The following is a 21,558-nucleotide window of genomic DNA, read 5'->3' as shown; positions in this document are numbered from 1 at the left end:
TGTAAAAAACGAGTGTGATATTGATTAGTGTTGAGATCATTCTTCTGCCACAAGATGAGTGCATTTTTCTTTTCATATAAGAGCTATCTAATCTTTAACATGAAGTAACTTGTCCAGTCCAGGCTTTCCAAGTAAGGGGCGGCGCTCATTAGTCATGCATAAAAAAAAAAAAAGTGTTGCTAAAGGAACTTAAAATTAACTTAAAATTCATGTACTCATTTTGACACCCCTAAATTAAATATCTGCAGAAATGTGACTTTTCTGAAAAACTGTATTTGTTTTACAGTCAAGTAGTCAACAAAAAGAGTGGCAGCATGTAAGTGAAAGTACCACTGTATAAGCAACAATACCTCCTTTGAAGAAGTAAACGCTCTGTACAGGCAGCCTCCTCCCGTGGGACCGATCGTTCCTGTATCGGGAGTCGTAGTTGTCTCTGTTGTTCTGCCGGTAGCCGTCCCTGCGCCTGTCCTGGTCCCAGTCCTGATCCCAGAGTCTGCTCCAGTCTCGTCCCAGCCTCTCCTCCATCTCCATCCTCCTCTCAGCCAACCTCAGGCCCATGTCCATCCCCCTCTCTGCAAATTGCTGGCCCATGCTCATGCCCCTGTCGGCCATGGAGTCCCAGAAGGGCGAGCGGTTCCACCTCCTTCGCCCGTACTGCCGATTGTACTGCTGTCCGTACTGTTGTCCGTACTGCTGACCGTATTGCTGGTACCGGCCCCATTGTCTGTCCGGCTGGAGTCGTGTTGGAGGGACGTAGAGACGGCCCGCCATGACAGCTTCCACCGGTGACTGGAGACCCTTCCAGTCTTTGTCAATGAAGTGGTAATGGCTGTGACGTTGGGGCACTGAAGAACACATTAGACAAAGGAATCCAATTAAACATGCCACCCACTCTTCATTAAAAAAAAAAAACATTAGAGCAGTGTTTCCCAACCTTGATTCAGCCAAACAATATCACAGCACAAAACCATGCGCTAGTCTTTGTAATGACTACTGTTGATGTGCCCTTGAGCAAGGGAATCAATCACAGCCGTACAACTCACTGTCTGAGAAGAGATCACTGAAAAAGCTCTCATAGTTGCTGGAGTACATGTTAGCGTAGCGTCTGAACAGCGTGGATGGCGACATCTCAGACATGGTGACGCACTCTTCGTGGGATGGCTGGTGCAAAAACTCATAGGTGTAGTACTGATCCGCTGATGACGACAGCAAAAAGAGGCAAAAGAATAAGCAGGTGTGTGACATGATTACAAGAGAAATCCTGCTTCACCTTTGAAAAAATACACCTTTTCTCTGCCATTGTGGTTGTGAGCGGGGAGGGCGAAGGCGGCGTCCACATGATCCGGAATATTGTCAAAGCCCACGTTGATAGCACGAGGGTAGTCTTCATCCAGAACGCCGTTGTCAAATCTCCAGTACTTGTTCCCCTGTTTGAATTTATTTCAGCGTGAGTGCTCTTTGTACACTTAACTTATTTACTGCCATTGACGGCTATAGACGTAAAAAATTAATTTGAACTATTTCTATTAGTTTAACATTTTTCCCCACTTTTGTTAACAAGAGTATGAAAACCTAGACATTTTTTTTATTGCGCATTTAGAACAGATATAAAATTTGTGATTAATCAAGAGTTAACTAGTGAAGTCATGCGATTAATTATGATTAAAAAATTTAATCCCCTGACGCCCCTAATTTTTTCATAATCTTTTCTTTTTTTCCAAAAAAAGAAAAGATTTATAAAAATTAGGGGCGTAATTTTTTCCCCGTAATTAATCGCATGATTGCACTAGTTAACTCACAATTAATCACAAATTTTATATATCTGTTCTAAATGTACCATTTTTTTCCCTCTAGGTTTCCATACTCTTGTTAACAAAAGTGGGAAAAATGCTAAACTAATTGAAATTGAAAATAATTTTTGACATCTGTAGCCGTCAATGGCAGTGAATGAGATATTTTAGCAAATGTTGAAAGTTCTACTTGGGGTCCACGTTTGCGTACCTTAAATATGTACGTCTTCCCGTGGCAATTGACCCTGGTGAAAGCGGCATCGATGGGCCCGCTGATGCCCCACACGTCCTTTATGAGCTTGGGATAGCCAGGAAGTACCGTGTTCTGGTCCAGTTCAAAAAAGTACTGACCTACAAACAAATACGAGGAATTGTCTTTACAATAAAATGCCATGAACGGTGCCATGAAAGTTAACAGTCGGTTAAATCTCCTTAAAGGGAAAGTCAACTTTGAACATTTCTTGACAATAATATGTTATATGTGACCTCACTAGTCTAAACACGACATTCTGATTAATATTACAAATGTGGAATAAGAGTTATGAAGCAAAATCCATCCATCTCAGGGGGCGGCCATTTTGCCACTTGCTGTCAACTGAAGATGACATCAATGTTGCTCAGGTCTCAGGAAACAACCAATCACAGCTCAGCTTCAGAAAACAGGTGCGCTGTGAGTGGTTGTTGCCGGAGCTCATCTTCGGTCCACAGCAAGTGTCAAAATGGCCACCCTCTGAGATGCATAAAAACGGCTGGATTTAACTCGTATTCCACTAACGCAATATTAACCAGAATACCATATTCAGACCGTGCTTTGAACAATCGGGCACTGATCTCACAAAAAAACCCCACTCAAGTTCAAGTGACTGTTTACTGCTCAGTTCCTCAGATTAGATTTTTTAAAATATATATCTCTTAAAAACGCTTGAAAAGCTCCAGTTGCCGACTCATTTTTCACATGCTCCACTCGTTCAGTTCACGGCTCATAATCATAGATAATTGTTCACGGCCAGAGTGTGTGGGTAGATGCCTCGCGCCTTTCATGTCTTATTGGTAACCCCCTTTTGGGCAATTAGGGAATTCTTTCTTTTAGGATTGTTGACAGGAACTGCAGTTGTGAGCAGATACCTGGTGTGGGAGATGAAGGTTGAAAGGAACTGAGAGCAAAAGGAGCCAACGCCGAAGCTGAATTTCAAAGCTCAATTCCCCTTTTTCACGCAAGATAGATCTATACAGTAAATATGAGCGAGGGTGAGTGGAGCAATTCGGATACACTTGTGAGGCCGAGCTGAACCCACTTTTTAATGTTCTATCTCTATTTACTCTTGAATCACTGCCTCTGCTCAAAAATCTAATAAAGGTTTGAATATGAAAAGAGAGCGGCGCCAGTCACCTCTGAAGGCGAAGATGGAGCCATTCTTCAATTGCATGAACGCGTCAAAGGGCCTGCCGCTGCACGTCTCAGCATCAGGGTCAGGAACTGCAGTGGTGCCGGGTGTGGTTGCAGGTGTAGTAGGAGGAGGTGCGGTTGTCTGAGCTGCTGCGTTATTGATGTTGGTGCTAATGGGAGGCTTTACTGATGGTGGGACGGTGACTCTCGGAGGCCTCGCGGTAACACTGTCTTTAGCGCTGTTTGTGGGGTTTACTGATGGTAGCAAGGTGGTTCTTGGCGGGGGTTTATTCATTTCTAATGTGGCTTCTGGTCGCTGTTGTGGTCTGAGGACAAAGTCAGAGAAAGGCAGCAGAGTGGGACGGACAAAAGGCGCGGATGGCGTGGTACTTTCAAGATAATCCTCATCGTCTTCCGCCAATTCGAATGTGTCTCCGCGAGCTGAGGGAAGAGAGTAAAAATGTTCTTTTTCAATTATTCAATATTATAGCTTAGCTCAGTGACACCACAAGAGGGGAGTCGTACTCATCATGCCACAAGTGGCCTCAAAGTCGATGCAGCAGCTTTTGTAGTACTTGCACATGGTGTCGCACTGGCACTTCTTCTCCGAGTCAAAGCCATTCTCACAGCGGCCCATGCAGGACTCTGAGGGCGAGAAGAAGTCACGTTACTATTCTACAGAAAGTCAACACACACATACACAGTTATCTGATGAGAAAAAAAAAACAAGGCCTTGAAAAAACTTTCGAAAGGGTTTGGGTTACTTGAGGACATTCACAGACTTGTCCTTGAATCATTCCTTTGTTATCTGGCCTGTGTGTTTAGGATTATTGGAAGGTAAACCTTTGTTCCAGTCTTAGATCCATAGCCCTCAGGAGGAATTTTTTTGTAAAAAAATCTAGCTGTGTTTTGCTTGATCCTGACTTGTCACATGTTGATGTCGCCACCGTCAGACTTCAACGTCTTCACTATCTGCTATTGGCCAAGTGATGAATGGTGCCTCGCTGTCTTGACGCTTGGCAGTCAGGCCAGAGAGTTAAAAATTGATTCCATAAGACGATCGTACTTTAGTGTAAGACTATAACTTTCTGTATAATACTGTCAAATTCCAAGTGAGCTGCCATAACCCGATTACAAGTGGCTACTGAGTACTAGGAACTGAACCTGCAAATAAGTCAGACAAGGGAACCACTTCACTGTTCTGTCTAAGAAAAGCATTCATGTCTGGCATGGATTTGAAAAACAAAATAAACAAAAAAACTATTTTAGGGTGTGCACACTTACTCCGACCATCTTACTGTACATGTACTTCTCCATATATACCAAATTATTTACCTATAATGTTAGAGATCACATTCTTTTTTAAAAGTATCATGGTTTTATTTATTTTGATAATCAAAGCCTACTGTTTAAAATGGCTGCTGTTCTGCTTGACTACAAAGCAGAACAACAAAGATAATTAATTCCATCTGACAGTGTAGAGGCGTATTTCGGCAGCCAATTGCTGGGCAATACATACAGTATAATCTCCTCTAAATTTTATATTCACCATCTTTTATTTGAATTGTAAATGTAAATTGTGCTTGTACTCACCGTCTGCCGCTAAGGTTCGAGCGACGAGAGCAAGGAGCAGCACGGCCCACCGCCTCATGTTTCCTCTGCAGTGGGAGAGGACAGAATGAGATGGAAACGATGGACTGTGTGCTCCCAATCATTAGAAACATGTGTCAGTCACCCCACTTCCGGGGTTTGCTTTTGCCAAGTTTGCAGCATTCTTTCTGCTTGGGTAAATAAACGGAGAAACACAGAGAAGGAGATCAATACAAAGATCACATTTGAGCAACACGTTGTTTAAAATCCTACTTTTGTTATAGGTTTGGAGTCTCTTAGCCATGCACTTTTTGTTATCAACATAATAGTTCTTACTTATTTCTTGAATGAGGCCTAAATTCTATCTCTATGCAGTATTGGTAAAGATAGGTGAGGAAAGTAAAAAAACATCATATTTTACCAGATCAATTATTGATAATTGATGGCTTATACATTTTTAGTCACAATGTGCCTGGCAACACCATCAGAGTCTATAGTGACGGTTAGCATAGTACAAAGTGATATCAATTAAAGTTGACCCCAATTTGGATCATACGTGTATTTAGTTCTAGTGTTTATATAACAATAAATAAAACAATATTTTTGAATACATCAAAATGTATTATCTATTAATTTATGTAGGCCTACTGTATAATTTACTGTAAACAAATATTTAACTAATTAATTATCATATTTATTTAATATTAGAATTATTTAAAAATTGTACATGTAAAAATATGCCTTTATATATAATTTATGGATTTAGTATTTTAAATTACAAGTTGCCCAACCATAAGGATAGATAGATAGATAGATAGATAGATAGATAGATAGATAGATAGATAGATAGATAGATAGATAGATAGATAGATAGATAGATAGATAGATAGATAGATAGATAGATAGATAGATAGATAGATAGATAGATAGATAGATAGATAGATAGATAGATAGATAGATAGATAGATAGATAGATATTGTATATGCTGGTGCGTCCAGAAGAGGGCCAGCCTACTTGTTGTTTCCAACACAACCAGCTAGCTGCTACGATGCAGTCGAGGAGAGGAGGGGCTGCTTATTTTAGTAGAAGCTACGTCCCGGTTGTTTCCGCGAGCGGCGGGCGGTGCAAAGTGCAACCTGAGCAAGTCTCCGGAGGATGCAGCGGACAGGCCAGCAGCTCGCGGATGCTGCTGAGTCCTGCTGACCGATGCCAATGCAGTGACAAGTCATTTTCTGTAACTGGAGCAGCGGTGTATGTTTATTTATTTTTTGATCTGATTCTTTTGACAAGAACATACAAAGCGCGAGTCGGAGTGAGAAAGTGTGGTGAACAGACTTGACACCAGGAAGAGACAAAAGGAACTGCTGTGTGTTTGATGCTTCATTTGCATGCCAGCTTCTGATGATGTTATGTTTATTTTAAATATTGGCGGATTTAGGACACATCGATGGAGAGTTGATCATTTAATAATTTGGAGGGAGTTGTCACTTGGGATTAATACCAGAGGCCTTGTTTGTTTGCTATTAACCAACTCGACCGAACACGTTCGTCAGCCAATCTGATGCTCTTGTAAACAAAGACAGTCACCGTTGCTTCTGCCGGTAGATGCTCTTTTCTCTCACCTTCTTCCTGTGGAGGCTCTACAGACACTTGTCCGTCATGTTCAGCTCAGACCGCCTCACGGTGCCCGAATACGTCAGCCGGCTCCAGCGAGGGAGGAGCGGCTCCGGGGCCGAGCAGCCCAGAGCGGTGTCTCCGGGGATCCACGCCGACGTGCAAGCGGCTCTGGACGGCTCTCTCCCCGCGCTGCGTTCCGCCATCCAGCGGCTCAAACGCGCTAAGGAAACGTCCGATTCCGACGAGATGCGCGGAGCCATCGCGGAGATCTACCAGCTGGTAGAAGAGGCCTGGGTTCTACCCGCCGTCGGGCGTCAGGTGGCCGAAGAGATATGCAACAGGATCCGGTTGGATGGAGGCCTGGAACTCCTGCTGCAGCTCCAGCAGACACCTACTGTGGAGATCACCTATGAGTCCGCTAAACTACTGGAGCAGATACTGGTTGCAGAGAACAGGTATGGACCACTCTGCGGCCAATACGGTACACTTGCACCTTATCACCCAATAGAGGAGCTGGAACTAGATGATGCAAAATTGTCCTAGAATAGAAATAGAACAGAACGTCTTTATTTTCATTATATGGCGCAAATACAACACAATTTGGGTCCAACTTTCAAAAATCGAAACATAATAGCACCATATATAATAAGTAAGACACACGTTATACAGTATATACAGTAACAGTTGTCTGAGAATGTCTAAAAATGCACTCCTGAGAAAGCTCACATGTAGCAAGGCATATTAACACCTACCACAATGATGGAGTGCTTCTGCACCACTGCAAACAAAATCACACTTTTATTAAACAAAATGCATACTCATAAGACAAATAATGAACACATCGTGTAGGCCTATTGGCTTACATCGCAGGAAGAAGAGCTTGTGTCATGCAATGTAACAGCCAATACTTGTTGAAAAATGTGCTTACTCCACATTACATCACATGGAGGTTTCAAAATAGAATTTAAAATAAAAAGCTGTATTGGTAAATATTAATGGCATGCCAGAAAATAATGATAATTATATTAAATAGCAATGTCAATAATTAATTCATTCATTTTTGGAAAATCAGTTCATTAAAAATAAAATAAAATAAATGTAAACATTAATTAAACCAGCAATTCACACATAAAGAATGCAAACTTGCACAATGTTATCAGCCAATATTGACCTTTTACAGACATACTCTTATCTGCAACTAGTTTCATTTGAACCCCGCTCAGGTACAGCATACACTAATCTATCTATTATTACCACAGTAGACTCACATTCTTCCTCCATCAGAATCTACCAAAAGTGTAAAAATGTCACTTCTCCATTTTAAGTTTCTAGCTGAGATTGTTCATTCCTCCATGATAAAGATGATCTATCACAGCTGATGTGATTATGAAAGTGGCTGTAGGCCAGCATGGAGAAGAAAACACACACAAGATGCGTCAGACGTGTAATTCCAGAAGAACTTCCTGTCCCTGTGCATCCCGGAAATAAAAAAACAGTCCATCAATCAATCTATGCAACCAGCCGTCCATTTTCTGTACAGCTTTGCTTCTCAGGGTAGTCACAGAGAAGCCACAATAATAAATGAATATGTACCTCTTATAGTGCAAAACTGTATCTTTGTAAAGGTAGAATGTTCAATAGAGTTCTTACATTGGTTCTCATTAGATTTTGGCTGGTTCCATTGTGTGTGTGTTAAAAAAAAAACAGAGAGACATTACATCAGACAGACAATAATGTGCATCAAAAAAAGTGCAAAAGCATATACAAAAGCATTAAAAAATAAATAAAAATAAAACAGGTGCGATAAAGTGGGTCAGGTAAAATTCAGGAAGTGCAAGCCATTTAGTGAAGTGCTTAAAGGGAAGTAAGTTTATTTATACACAGGTAGCAGTTTTCACTGAGAGAAGTCACAAACTGCTTCACGTAGTTAGAATACTGTCATATATAAAGTACATAATCAGAACTTTTTAAAGTTAATACGGTACGGAAAATGGATGAATGGATGAATAGATGGATGGATGGACAAGAAAAAAATAACAAATCAAATCACTTTTTTTTAAACAAAAATCAACTCAGTCTAGTTTTGCTGATATGCACACATGTTTTAAATTTAGCCTTAAAAACATTCAGATTTAAATTTTTGGGGAAGTCAAACCCCCCAAAATTTCTTGACAATAATAAGTTCTAAGCAGCCAAACTAGTCTACATATGGTATATTGGTTAATATTGCATTAGTTGAATATAAGTTAAGTAGCAAAATCCAGCAGTTTTTATCAATAACAGAGGCGGCCATTTTGCCACTTTCTGTCAAGTGAAAATGACATCACAGTTGCTCAGTGCTCAGGTAACAACCAATCACAGCTCAGCTTCAGAAAACAGGTGAGCTGTGATTGGTCGTTGCCTGAGCCCTGAGATGGATAAAAACGGCTGGATTTTGTTTCATAACTCATATTCCAAAAATGTAATATTAATTAGAATGTCAAGTTTAGACTAGTGAGGTCACATTAATTATTGTCAAGAAATGTTTAAGATTGACTTCCCCTTTAAGAACATTTTATAAAAGGCACTCAGCAGACCCATAGGACAATAACGTGACAGCAAACCCACCAAGTATACAGTCCACCAACTGGCCTTTTTTTTTTTTTAACTCATTCACTGCCATTGATGGCTTTAGACATCAAAAAATCATTTGAACTATTTCTATTAGTTTTACATTTTTTCACTTTTGTCAACAAGAGTTTGAAAACCTAGAAAAAAGTTTTTATTGTACATTTAGAACAGATATAACTTTTTTAAGATTAGTCGCGAGTTAACTCACTAAGTCATGCGATTAATTACAATTAAAACTTTTAATCGCCTGACGAGTTAATTTTTAATAATCTTTTCTTTTTTGAAAAAAAATTATTTAAAAAAAGAAAATATTTTTTTTAATTAGGGCGTCAGGCGATTCAATTTAATTACAATTAAAACTTTTAATCGCCTGATGAGCTAATTTTTAATAATCTTTTCTTTTTTGAAAAAAAGATTATTTAAAAAAAGAAAAGATTATTAAAAATTAGGGCGTCAGGCAATTACATTTTTTAATTGTAGTTAATCACCTGACTTTAATAGTTAACTCACGATTAATCAAAATTTTTATATCTGGTCTAAATGGTCAATATTTTTTTTCCTTAGGTTTTCATACTCTTGTTAACAAAAGTGGAAAAAATGTTAAACTAATAGAAATAGTTCAAATGAATGTTTGACGTCTATAGCCGTCAATGGCAGTGAATGAGTTAACACAGAAGATTCTAATATTGTGTTCATGGTCTTCTTATTTTAGCTAAACTCCAATAGAGTATGTAATACTAATGCAATTCTTTCTGCCAGAGATTACGTAGCCCGCCTGGGATTGGGGGTCATCCTCAACCTGACTCGGCAGCAAGAAGATGCCCAACTGGCTCGCAGCGTGTCAGGAATCTTGGAGCACATGTTCAAACACACCGAGGAGACATCCGTGCACCTCATCACCAACGGCGCCCTTGATGCTCTGCTTTACTGGTGCAGAGGCACGGACCCCACCGTGCTGCGTCACTGCGCCGTGGCTTTGGCCAACTGCGCTATGTACGGAGGCCACCGCTGCCAGAGATGGATGATCGAAAAACAGGCCGCCGAATGGCTCTTCCCTCTGGCTTTCTCCAAAGAGGACGAACTCATCCGCTTCCACGCCTGCCTGGCCGTCACCGTCTTGGCGGCCAACAGAGAAATCGAGAAGGAGGTGGTGAAATCTGGCACGCTGGAGCTGGTGGAGCCTTTCATCGCATCTCTGGACCCGGACGATTTTGCTCGCAGTTTGTCGGACAGCGCCGACTGCATGCAGGGGAAGACGGCGTCGGATCTGCAGCACCTCCTGCCGCTGCTGGATGGAACGAGACTAGAGGGAAAGTGCATCGCGACCTTCTACCTCTGCGTTGAGACCAGCATCAAGTCCCGTCAACGCAACACCAAGGTACACTTGGTTTCTGCTTTTTTGTGGTGGCACAGTGGAGAACTATAGTGATGAGAAAATGAAACGCTTGCAATATTTTTGACTCCTCTAGATGGTGCTCATAGTTTAAAGATAAAGGCTAGCGCAATGGAATTTAAAGCAGTAAAAATATATCACAAATGTTTCATGAAGCTTCATTTTCCCACACTAAGAAACCCAGTTTCTTAGCCAATGACATGATCAGCTAAGATAGCTGAAATCAGTGGAAAAGAACCGCAGTGGCCAAATCACTATCATGTCAAAGACAAAAGTAGGGTGACCAGATTTTCAAAATTAAAAAGGGGCTCACTGCAATTTAGATGAAAATTAAATATAGAACAAATTCTCACCAGGACCAGTGGTTGTGTTAAATGCTATCTTGGTTGACAGTTCAGCAGCGCTAAACAAGTCAATGCACTCACAATAATCAGACCTTTTTTCCCACGATTCTTAAATGTGGAAGCAGGAAGTATTTCTTGTTACGGTATGACGAAAATGCGCGATTAGATCTTAGGTTACTCGTATGAATGACAACTGTGTGATTGGCATACACATGGCAGGGCCAAACACATTGGCTTGCCGACTGGACAAAAATAAAAAAATAAAAAAACACAACCAGGACGGGACCTGCGTAAACAGTGGGACAAAACAATGGGGCTGGCGAAATCTGCCTGGACACAAGCGTCAAAGTCGGGACTCTCCCGGTTAACCGGGATGTCATCCTAGCCAAAAGGGGAACGTAGCGTAGCTGCAGTAACGTTAGCTAATGCTTCTGAGAATAATGTTATGAGAACGTTTAGCTTAATTGTCAACATGGGGGGTATTTGTGCTACATTAACTGGGAGTAATTTTCTTACTTGGTGAGAAAATGCTGCATTCACAAGTGATAATCCATGAGCGCTTGCTTTAAGAGTGTGTACGTGGAGGGGAGATATGATTTAGCCAGTAGCGGCCTTGCGCAAGGCAAATGAATGTTGTTGGATGCACAGATTAACAGCATTAGCTGGTAACAAATGTGAGTTAATTGAATGCTACATGAAGAAGTGTGAATGTGTCACATTTTACCGTACATGCTCAACTGTTGAGTAATACGAATTTGCGACAAGAGCAGAGGACTGTGGGGAATTAAGTGAGGACTTGTGTGTACTGTATGTGGCACGTGGACACATCCAACACAGGTTGACAACTTCACCAAGCATTCAAGTACGCTCTTCTTAGCAGAAGCTAACACTGTTAGGAATGCTAATCTGTGCATCCAACAAAACTGCAGATGCAGATTTAATTACCTCTTGACCTTTAGCTCTTCACAGCATAGACGGAGAAACTCAGTGTGGTGTTTGTTATGTAAATAAAACAAAATTTCCTATATTTGGTCCGCTGTACAACTTCCTATGCCTGGTTCCAGATTTTCCAAGAGATCGGAGCCGTGCAGAGCCTTAAAAGAATCGTCATGTACTCCAGCAATGGCACGGCCTGCTCCTTGGCGAAGCGGGCGCTGAGAATGATGGGCGAGGAAGTGCCCAAGCGCATCCTGTCCAGTGTGCCCAACTGGAAGACTTGCGAGGTGCAGACCTGGCTGCAGCAGGTCGGCTTCAGCGCATTCTGCGACCGCTTCCAGGTCAGTTTTGACTTCCTGCTCGTCGAATTATTCACACATATGTCTGATAAATGTGTGTCTTCTGGTGAGCCAGGAGCTACAGGTGGATGGAGACCTCCTGCTGAACATCACAGAGCAAGAGTTGAGCACAGACCTGGGCATGACTGCTGGCCTCTGTCGTAAGAGGTAAGTTCATTGTACTTAAGGCAAACCTCCAGTCCTTTAGATCAGTGGTCCCCAACCACCGGGCTGCGGCCCGGTACCGGGTCGTGGGTCATTTGGTACCGAAAGAAAAAAAATTGCATTCTTTTTACTTTTTTCGAAAATTATGTTTTATTTTGAAAAGTGGCCGGATTCTGTCTGTTACATCCGTCTCACTTGACAACTCTGTTGTTGGTGCGACGTTACGGACATCGTTAATAAAGTTGCACATGATTACACAGTAGATTTACGTTCATTATTATTATTATAGAGAAAATACCACAGTTTTTTTCTTGTCATTTTATTTTGTCTTTATCAGCTAAACCTTTAGATTGGGCCGTGAAAATATTGTCAGACATTAAACCGGTCCGTGGTACAGAAAAGGTTGGGGACCACTGCTTTAGATGATGCTGGATGATTCAAAAGGAGCTTGGAAAAATTCCAGGTCCAGGCACAAAGTTGCAGATATGGGAAATCCCGTTCCAGAAAGTAAAGACCCTGGCACAGGTGCTTCTACTCAATTGGCGGGTAAATGAGCTCGTTTGTGGCCAAATTGGCAGGGTTTTTAATTTCTGCACATGGATTTCCCATCTTTGCTCAATTGGATTCTCTAAATGTATATTTTTCCAGTAAAATTCAGTTTGACATATTGCACCACTTTATGAAAGTATCGCTGCATCGTCATTCCTCCAGGTTCCTAAGAGACCTTCGCGTGCTAAAGACCTACGCCAACTACGCCACATGCGACCCACACAATATGGCTGACTGGCTGACGGAGGCGGACCCTCGTTTTCGCCAGTACACATATGGCCTCGTCCAGTCGGGAGTGGACCGCAACAACATCCAAAGTCTGACGGATCAGCAGCTCCTGCAGGACTGCCACATACTCAACGGAGTCCACCGGGCCAAGATCCTGGCGGTCAGCCGTAAACCGCTGAGACCCTGCAACACAGACGCCCAACCTGCAGGACCGGATGTGTTTATCAGCTACCGCCGAACCACCGGATCACAACTCGCAAGGTCAGAGTAGTACGGTTACGCCCAATTTACACTGACTGCGGAACGGACGCGGTGCGTTTTCCGTAGGGCCGCTACAAGGAATAAAAAGCATTCGAGTCTGCGTGTCAATTCCCACCAGCTGCAGTGCGTTGCGTATGCGGTGCGGAAGGGGTGCGGCGCTGCGGAAGGTTTCCGCAAGCGTTCTATTTTTTCTCGACGCCGCATGCGGAACGCATTCTTATGGCTGGGCAACTTGTAATTTAAAATACTAAATCCATTAATTATATATAAAGGCATATTTTTACACGTACAATTTTTTTTTAGAATTCTAATATTAAATAACTATGATAATTAATTAGTTAAATATTTGTTTACAGTAAATTATACAGTAGGCCTACATCAATTAGAAAATAATAAATGTTGATGTATTCAAAAGTATTGTTTTATTTATTGTTATATAAACACTAGAACTAAATACACGTGTGATCCAAATTCAATGTGGTAAACTTTAATTGATATCACTTTGTACTATGCTAACCGTCACTATAGACTCTGATGGGCACATTGTGACTAAAAATGTATAAGCCATCAACTATCAATAATTGATCTGTTATAATCAGATGTTTTTTTTTACTTTCCACACCTATCTTTACCAATACTGCATAGAGATAGAATTTAGGCCTCATTCAAGAAATAAGTAAGAACTAATATGTTGATAACATAAAGTGCATGGCTAAGAGACTCCAAACCTATAACAAAAGTAGGTTTTTAAACAACGTGTTGCTCTAATGTGATCTTTGTATTGATCTCCTTCTCTGTGTTTCTCCGTTTAGTGACAGCCCTAGTTTTGATAAAAGTAAAAACTATATTGACTAAATGTCCTTGATCGATCATGGGGAAAATATGGTGGAGTTGCCATCCTCCCCAGTCACGTTCTTCTTTAGATAAAAAAAAACAAAAAACACTGTAGCATCAAGAGCGCCTCTACTGGTTACAGCCAATAGCGCACTCAAATTTGCTTCTGCCTCAAGACACGTTCCAATTCCATATAGTGTTCTAAAGGTTCTCAGGTTCAGTGAATCCAGAACATTTAATGAACAGCAGACAAGGAAGGAAGACAAGAGATTTAGATTATTTTTTGCTCGTAAAGAGAGATTACAATCGCCTACCTGTTCTGAGCACACTCCGCAGAGTCCTCTATTTTTAATAGGATTTCCCCTAGTTTACACAAATGTTGCTGCTCTAAAGGGGAGGGTGAACACACAGCAGCAACCTTCAAGGATATGAGTTATTATGCAGATAATAATACAGACGTTTCTTTCTTCGGCGCTGACGCTTTCAACTGTCAAAGTTCAAGTGTTTCAGCCGCTATCTTGCAAGACTATAGGAGTAAATATGGGATAACTTATGTACATTTATTCTAACAAAACCAGTAGTTGATTGACTTTTTATCAATCGTGCCTCGGCTGGTCACAGCCAAGTAGTGCAGTCCATTATGATCTCGCAAGACCACGATCACCAAAACTCATAATTGTTATACCTATAGACACAATATTTTTGTCAATGGTGTACATTTAGATCAGAATCAGATTTCAGAATCAGAATCAAATATATTATAAGTAATATTCTTCACAGTCACAACCCATCAGAGAAACACAAAGAATGACAATGACCAACAGGGGGCGCAGGACGGTAAGCCTAGTGGTTCGCTAATTAGCGCCCGAGTTTCTAATGTGGGGGAAAAAAAGGAGACATGAGGAAGAAGGGGAATTCCAAAAACATGAATTTTTATTTTCTTTGTTCTAACTAATATATTCTCCATCCCGTCTTGGCACTGAAAGCCTTCTAAAGGTGCACCTGCAGGTTCGAGGATTCAGCGTCTTCATTGATGTGGAGAAGCTGGAGGCCGGCAAATTCGAGGACAAACTGATCCAGAGTGTCCAGCGGGCTCGAAACTTCATCCTGGTGCTGTCTGCCAACGCTCTGGACAAGTGCATGGGGGACGCGGCTATGAAAGACTGGGTACATAAGGTCAGTTCAGTTCTCGGCCCCGTTTTTCATGTTGAGAGTTGGATTGATCAAATATCTTTGATGATGTGATTTGAGTACAAAAATCTTTTATGGTTTTATCATGGATGTGATGTTACAGGAAATAGTCACGGCTTTGGGTGGTAAGAAGAACATTGTGCCAGTCACGGATAACTTCGTATGGCCCGATCCCATGTCTCTGCCTGAGGACATGAGATCAATTCTCAACTTCAATGGCATCAAGTGAGTAGCCATTATCTTCTGCATTCCATCTCTGAGACGTCTTTGTATTTGCTCACACGCATTCCTATTTCATGAACACATTGTGATGGTCAACATTCTGCATGTCGCCTTCTCTCGGCACAGGTGGTCGCATGAATATCAGGAGGCCTCGATAGAGAAGATCCTCCGCTTTTTGAAGGGAAACCAAGACCTTCTGGATAGTTCCAAAGAGCAGAAGAAGAAATGAACACATTTGGGCGAGAATAACTCTGATGCCAAATCAAATGGCAAAAAAACGTTCTCCAGCTCAGCCCATGCGCATGTGAAGCTAACTTGACAATGCTAAAAGCTTATACGAATAATATATTGCAAACAATAACATGAAGTCTTTATGGATTGTGCATAAAAACTGTGACTCCTTTATCCTTAATAATGTTTTGTCAGGTACAGTGTATGCCTTTTTTGGGGGTTCTCAGGAACAGTAAAAAGATTAACACTCACGTCGTTCAGTCAGTATACTCATAGCATCAGAATGTCATTTTTTGTCAGAATTACATTTAAAGCTGATCTTTGTAACAATTTGCCCCAAAATAGCTTTATAATAGCCTCTTTTTTTTTGGGACCATTTATGACTGAAATATCTTCTAAATCGTAGATTAACACCTTAGCTGTTCACAATGGTTACTCCTGCAAGCCTCTGGCCAATAGTTTTCAGACTGGATTCGGGTTCGTATTTCCCATCCTCTGTCTGTGGATATGACGTCGTGTGCGCGATGTCTACAGAAGAATGGTGTGTGCAGTTTCATTTTTCATCAACAGGTGGCAGTAGCGATTCAAAATGGAATTTTCTGCGTTCAGTAGCTTTAAAATAAATGATTTACACTGTATCACAACATTTGCCTTTGACATTGGAACATACAATAGTGTAATCCAAGAAACTACCTGTTGATATTTGTGGTCCTACTGTCTACGCCATATGTTATGTAAATATTGGTCAGCCAGGCAAAATTCATTGTTGTTCCTTTCTCTGTGTATTTAATGAAAGCAACTGTACTGTACATACATCAATAGACAAAACACAAACAAAAGCACAGGCCTATAAGACCTGTTGACATTACTTGCAGTCTGCTGTGCAATGATGCAGCGAGGCCGGCTTTAATATTTGTCAGATGCCATATTTTATTCAATAAAACAGCTACAGCCTGACAAACACATTTTGTTCAGCATTTTGCATTTACAATCATTGTCACACTCATACTGCATTGTAAATAGGCTACATAAACTCAGTCCAAGGAAAAACATGCACCTCCAAATTGTGTGGGTTTGTCAATTGACTTAAACAGCCCACTAAATAACTAGCTCATGTAGAAAAGAAAAAAAAAATCACACAATTTGAACAATATATGCTTTTCAATGGACAGCAAGGACGGTGTTACAAATAAAAAATAACTACACCATTTTGGTTTGTCTACAGTAATCTAAAATCTAACATAATCGTAATTGTAAACCTGACATATTATCATGGTAAAGTTTATTACTTTGATACAACAAATATGATGCATCTTATTTGTATTTATTGCAAGTATCTTCAGACAGCCATTAGAAAACATGCAGCCCAATCCAAACAAGCCAATATGCCGCTTAACCTCTGCTCTTCCCTTTGTGCATTTTGAAGCCGATTTGTCAGTTGACAGCGCATCTGGGATGTAACCCCCCGGCCGGCTCCATGCTGTGTGTGGCCGTGTGCTCGGGGACTATCCAGTGTTGGACCAGCTGCTTTGCGTCTGCTTTACACTCTTCCCCTTTTTGTGCTGTCAATTATTTATGTTATGTACACACTCAGGCTAAATTGTTGGTACCCACTGTTGATGGAGGAAATTGATTTCCATTTGCTAATTTTCAGTAAATTTGTATTAATTTGTCAGTTAAATAATTGACCATTATGGATTTTTCTTTTCTTTATGGACTGCAAACCACAATTTAGCTGAAGCGTGTAGTGTCAAGAAATGGCAAGTAGTAGTCAAGTACCATAGAATGAAAGTGGACATTCATTCATGATGCCGTTACCAGAAATATATGTACAGTATTGTAACATGTGATGTCATTAAGTAAAAAACAGGATGTATGAAATGAGAGATCATTTTGCATCATACTGTATTTTATAATTCAGATTAGTGGGGTTCAACTAATGACCACTTTTTTCATATCGATAGGAGCGGCCATTTTGCCACTTGCTGTCAACTGAAGATGACATCACAGTTGCTCAGGGCTAAGGCAATGACCAATCACAGCTCACCTGTTTTCTGAAGCTGAGCTGTGATTGGTTGTTACCGGAGACCTAAGCAACACTGATGTCATCTTCAGTCTATAGCAAGTGGCAAAATGGCCGCCTTCTGATATTGATAAAAACTGCTGGATTTTGCTGCTTAACACATATTCCACTAATGCAATATTAACCAGAATACCGTATTTAGACTAGCGGGACTACATAGAACATATTATTGTCGAAATTGGAGGGTTAACTTCCCATTTAAATGAATGGATGAAAATCAGTGTTGAAATTGTATTTGTTGACATTGAATAATCAATTCAAAATATGAAAAAATGCATTGATTTAAGTAACACTTGCAGGCACTTTGATGATTCCCAACGTATCAGCCAAGAAATAAAAGCATCAAAGCAAAAAAGATTTCCCTTCATTGTCGTTGTGCACTCTTAGGACATTTTTAGTGAACTTAATCACTAATTGGTTGGCGCCAACATTTTTCAAGTAAAATGCGCTAGTAGGAAGAATGCTTTGTCTTCATCCCTTTGCTGCATAGTGGTCCCATGTCTCTAGTTGAGCTGCTCACCCCAAACACTCACAGACAATGGTCCGACTGTACAGGTCAGGATGCTGTGGAGTCGCTGAGTTATCTCATCTCTAAACAGCGCAAACTCCTGGAGACACATCGGCATTCATTTTGAATACTCAAGTCTTTTGTGTTTTGATTAGGAGAAGAGGAGACTCACCCAATTATTCCGGCTGGGATGAGGAGGATGATAGCAGCCAAAAGGAAGGTGAAGCCCTTCATGAAGTGCAGAGTGGCTGGATAGACGGAGTTGAAGAGGCCACTACCCACTAGGAAGCACAAACTCTCCACACAGGCCACAGACGAGAAGAGGGCACCTGGCAGACGCAAACGCAGACTTCAACAAGCCAGTAGACAGTCTTTGAGATTTTAAATGCTTAAAGCTGCTCAGATATGTGACAAAGGTGGCAAATCCAGGTCCAGAAAGTCGAAACCCTGCCACAGTTTTGCTTTAACCCCTTGTGCTAGCTAGCTAGCTCATGATATGGGGAGCTAGTTAAGGAGCTCGCTAGCTAGCACATGGGCTAAAGCAAAACTGTGGCAGTGTTTTTACTTTCTTGACCTGGATTTGCCCCCTGTGCAAATGGCTGACCTTGTTCAGACTGGCTCACCAGTTTGGACAGCTTGGACCTGAGTACAGGTGTAGAAGCCACAAAGAAGAATAACAAACCGTATCCTGGTAACAGACAAAGAAGACACATTAGCGCTGGGAAACACAACAGAAAATATACTGACGTGTCACCTGTGAACATGAGCAAAGTGGAGTCCGCCACAGAGAAAACCAGCAGCCCAGTAATGTTGGAGGCCAGACTAATGACGGCCACCCATGAGTCCTCCAACCAGCGCAGCATGACCTTCAACCCCAGCAGGCTGCTCAGGTAGCTCAAGTGCAGAGCCGCCGAGCCGTAGCCGATGAACGTTGCCCCCCAGCACAGCGGCGGGCTAAGCTCGTACAGAACGTACAACTCGCGGCTCCCGATGTGGACGGTCACCACCAGGAAGAAGCAGAGCATGTAGAGCCACAGCTTGCATCTCGGGAACCTTCCGCCGCCCTCGCTAGCCCCGGTGGAGAAAATGTGCCACACGGCTTTGTGGTGGTGAAGGGTGAGAAGCTTGGCGCTGGGGTCTTTCTTGACAGACTCGGGGACAAACAGGAAAGCATACAGAGCCGATGCCAGGCTGGTCGCCAGAACCAACCAGAAGGGGTTGATGTAGCTACAAATAGCCAGAAAAACAAGATGGTGGTCAACTGTTGACTGAGAAACATTTCAACAAAAAGTAAGAATTCCTTACCCTTGCATCCGCTTCCAGTGACCTCCAATAATGCTGGCAAACATCCCTGAGAGACCAATACAAGCCTCCAGGACCGCCACCCTGAAAGTGCGGGCTTTTCGGTCGCTCGTGTCGGCCACATACGCAAAGCAGGCAGCCAGTATAGCATTGAAATCCCCCGAAAGTCCGCTGAGCAGTCGACCCACAAGGAAGTAGGCCACAGGCAGTTTGAGGTACATCACAACCAGGTAGACCACCACCTGCATGGCCAAACCCAAGTTGGGGATGATGAGGACCGGCCTGCGACCTGCAAAGTCGCTCCACGAGCCCAAGAGAGGCACCACGAGCAAGCTGACAGAAAAGCCAGCGAGATTGATGTACAGGTTCCAGTGTGCTGTCAGTGTTTCTACTTCCTAGAGAAGGAAAGGAGAAGGACAGTACAATAAATCCTCTAGCGAACAAATGAGGAAGAAAATCAGTACAGCTTGACTTGAAAACAGCTACACAGCTACGGAAAACACACATATGGACAATTTAGGGTCTTAAGAACATGCAGGTTTTTTAAATGTGCAGCAGTTCCTGGAGAATATCAAAAACTTAATTCACTCAATTTAACATTTTTCTTCTTCACACGAATACAAGGTTAATAAAAGAGGGAAATTGTTTAGTTTATACAGTTCAGCTACTAAGTTTCAATTTTTTTTTCTTTTTCTGTTACTTGTACTTAACAGTACTTTTGTTGCCAATGTATCCTATTTTTTATTATCTTACGTCACAAGTCAAAATACGGGTGAAATGACCTACGTCCACTGAAAAGCTTTGGACTTCGCATCATTGTCATTTGATTTGTGAGGATTATTTTTTATTTCTAAATGTGATGATATGTCGTTTGGCGACTATAACAATTTGCCTATATGTGTACTTTGCATGTTTGACTTTGACTATATGTTGACTACTGTGTTCAAATAAACGGAAGCGTATTCAAATACAGTAAACGATTAAAAACAAAACTAAAAATCACCCTGTTTGTATTCTAGTCACAGGCAAAAGCAATACAATACGTCGTTTGTTTGCACCGTGAAAGTAACTTGCGTTGCATTGAGGAAATATCATTAGTAAATAAATAAATAAAAACAAAAAAACACTTCCACGTCGCGTGACGTCATTCGTTACGGATAATTGGCTTCGCAAGCCTGGTGAGGCTTGCTAGACTCACCCCCAAATAAACGAATCAGGATAGGATCGGACGATACGCTTTTGTGGCAACCACCATCAACGTTTGCAACGTCCCCCTATTAGTGTACAAGTTTACCTTGTGAAGAGCGTCCGGCCCCGCGGAGCTGTTGCCGCACTCCGACCTCTTGGAAGCGTTGTAGCCGAGGTCCTCGCTAATTCTGTCCCACAGATACTGAGTGGCCAGCGGCGTCTGGAGCACCACCGCAAACACGGATAGGAAAATGACGGGCTCCACGGACACCGGGAGCGGGCATGCAAACGGCGGTCCCACTGGTTTGGAAGACGGCGGCTGGGCTTCCTCCTCATGGCCGAGCGATACATTGGAATCGTCGGCTTTCAGTTCCTCGTCGCCGGGAAGGATAGCAGCCGTGTCCGGCTCGTACATGTTGACTCGTATCAAATAAACATGAACAAACTTGAATCTTCACCTACTTGTTGCAACATCCTCCTTCATGCACGCTGCACTGATCAGTCGTTATGAAAAGGGTTTTTGTTGTCGCGTTGAGTTTTTGCCACTTATTTAAAAAAGCTAATGGCAGTGTTTTGTACAGCTCAGCAGATATGACAAAAGGAAGCTCTGGTTTATTACAGGTGGGGACTTTGCGGCATCTGCTGGACTAAGTCGTGAATTACAACAAAAGGAAAAAGAATCCAGCGTTTCCAAAGCTTTATTGAGAAAATATGGTCGCGTAATTACGTGTTTTACTTTTTTTTTTTGGTGGTTGGGGGTTTTATACCCGGATTACCACGACCTTAATAA

General features: G+C 41.8%; 3 protein-coding genes across 3 annotated transcripts in view; 1 reads left to right on the top strand and 2 right to left on the bottom strand.

The window, feature by feature from the left end:
• vtna (vitronectin a) overlaps positions 1–6,629 on the bottom strand; it is a 9,024-nt gene extending 2,395 nt beyond the window's left edge. The window contains exons 1-8 of the mRNA XM_077565521.1: positions 6,391–6,629; positions 4,771–4,835; positions 3,703–3,822; positions 3,181–3,618; positions 2,002–2,141; positions 1,271–1,427; positions 1,044–1,196; positions 351–845 (exon numbers count right to left, since the gene is read on the bottom strand). Coding sequence (XP_077421647.1) covers positions 351–845; positions 1,044–1,196; positions 1,271–1,427; positions 2,002–2,141; positions 3,181–3,618; positions 3,703–3,822; positions 4,771–4,828 — 1,561 coding nt within the window. The 5' untranslated portion in view covers positions 4,829–4,835; positions 6,391–6,629. The remainder of the gene's footprint in view (positions 1–350; positions 846–1,043; positions 1,197–1,270; positions 1,428–2,001; positions 2,142–3,180; positions 3,619–3,702; positions 3,823–4,770; positions 4,836–6,390) is intronic.
• Positions 5,876–16,652, top strand: sarm1 (sterile alpha and TIR motif containing 1). The gene is made up of 8 exons (XM_077565519.1): positions 5,876–6,840; positions 9,755–10,373; positions 11,797–12,009; positions 12,083–12,174; positions 12,883–13,209; positions 15,030–15,219; positions 15,338–15,459; positions 15,583–16,652. Exons 1-8 carry the CDS (start codon positions 6,374–6,376, stop codon positions 15,683–15,685), a joined length of 2,133 nt encoding a protein of 710 aa, XP_077421645.1. The 5' UTR covers positions 5,876–6,373; the 3' UTR covers positions 15,686–16,652.
• On the bottom strand, positions 16,599–21,383 carry slc46a1 (solute carrier family 46 member 1). Its single transcript, XM_077565522.1, has 6 exons — positions 20,875–21,383; positions 19,584–19,975; positions 19,033–19,505; positions 18,883–18,966; positions 18,451–18,607; positions 16,599–18,378 (listed from the first exon to the last, which is right to left on the bottom strand). The coding sequence occupies exons 1-6, from the start codon at positions 21,181–21,183 to the stop codon at positions 18,351–18,353; spliced, it is 1,443 nt and encodes a 480-aa protein (XP_077421648.1). The 5' UTR covers positions 21,184–21,383; the 3' UTR covers positions 16,599–18,350.
• Positions 21,384–21,558: the final 175 nt, after the last annotated feature.

Source organism: Vanacampus margaritifer, chromosome 5 (genome assembly GCF_051991255.1).
Source record: "Vanacampus margaritifer isolate UIUO_Vmar chromosome 5, RoL_Vmar_1.0, whole genome shotgun sequence".
Lineage (NCBI taxonomy): Eukaryota > Metazoa > Chordata > Actinopteri > Syngnathiformes > Syngnathidae > Vanacampus > Vanacampus margaritifer.
This window is presented reverse-complemented; position numbering and strand designations above follow the sequence as displayed.

Excerpts from the sequence above, each read along its gene's own strand:
- sarm1 (XM_077565519.1), top strand. The coding sequence starts at position 6,374 with ATGCTCTTTTCTCTCACCTTCTTCCTGTGGAGGCTCTACAGACACTTG. Across the intron at positions 6,841-9,754 it reads ATACTGGTTGCAGAGAACAG|AGATTACGTAGCCCGCCTGG; the intron begins GTATGGACCACT and ends TCTTTCTGCCAG. Across the intron at positions 13,210-15,029 it reads ACCGGATCACAACTCGCAAG|CCTTCTAAAGGTGCACCTGC; the intron begins GTCAGAGTAGTA and ends TGGCACTGAAAG.
- slc46a1 (XM_077565522.1), bottom strand. The coding sequence starts at position 21,183 with ATGTACGAGCCGGACACGGCTGCTATCCTTCCCGGCGACGAGGAACTG. Across the intron at positions 18,967-19,032 it reads CACTTTGCTCATGTTCACAG|GATACGGTTTGTTATTCTTC; the intron begins GTGACACGTCAG and ends GTCTGTTACCAG. Across the intron at positions 18,608-18,882 it reads GGTGAGCCAGTCTGAACAAG|GTGCCCTCTTCTCGTCTGTG; the intron begins GTCAGCCATTTG and ends TGCGTCTGCCAG.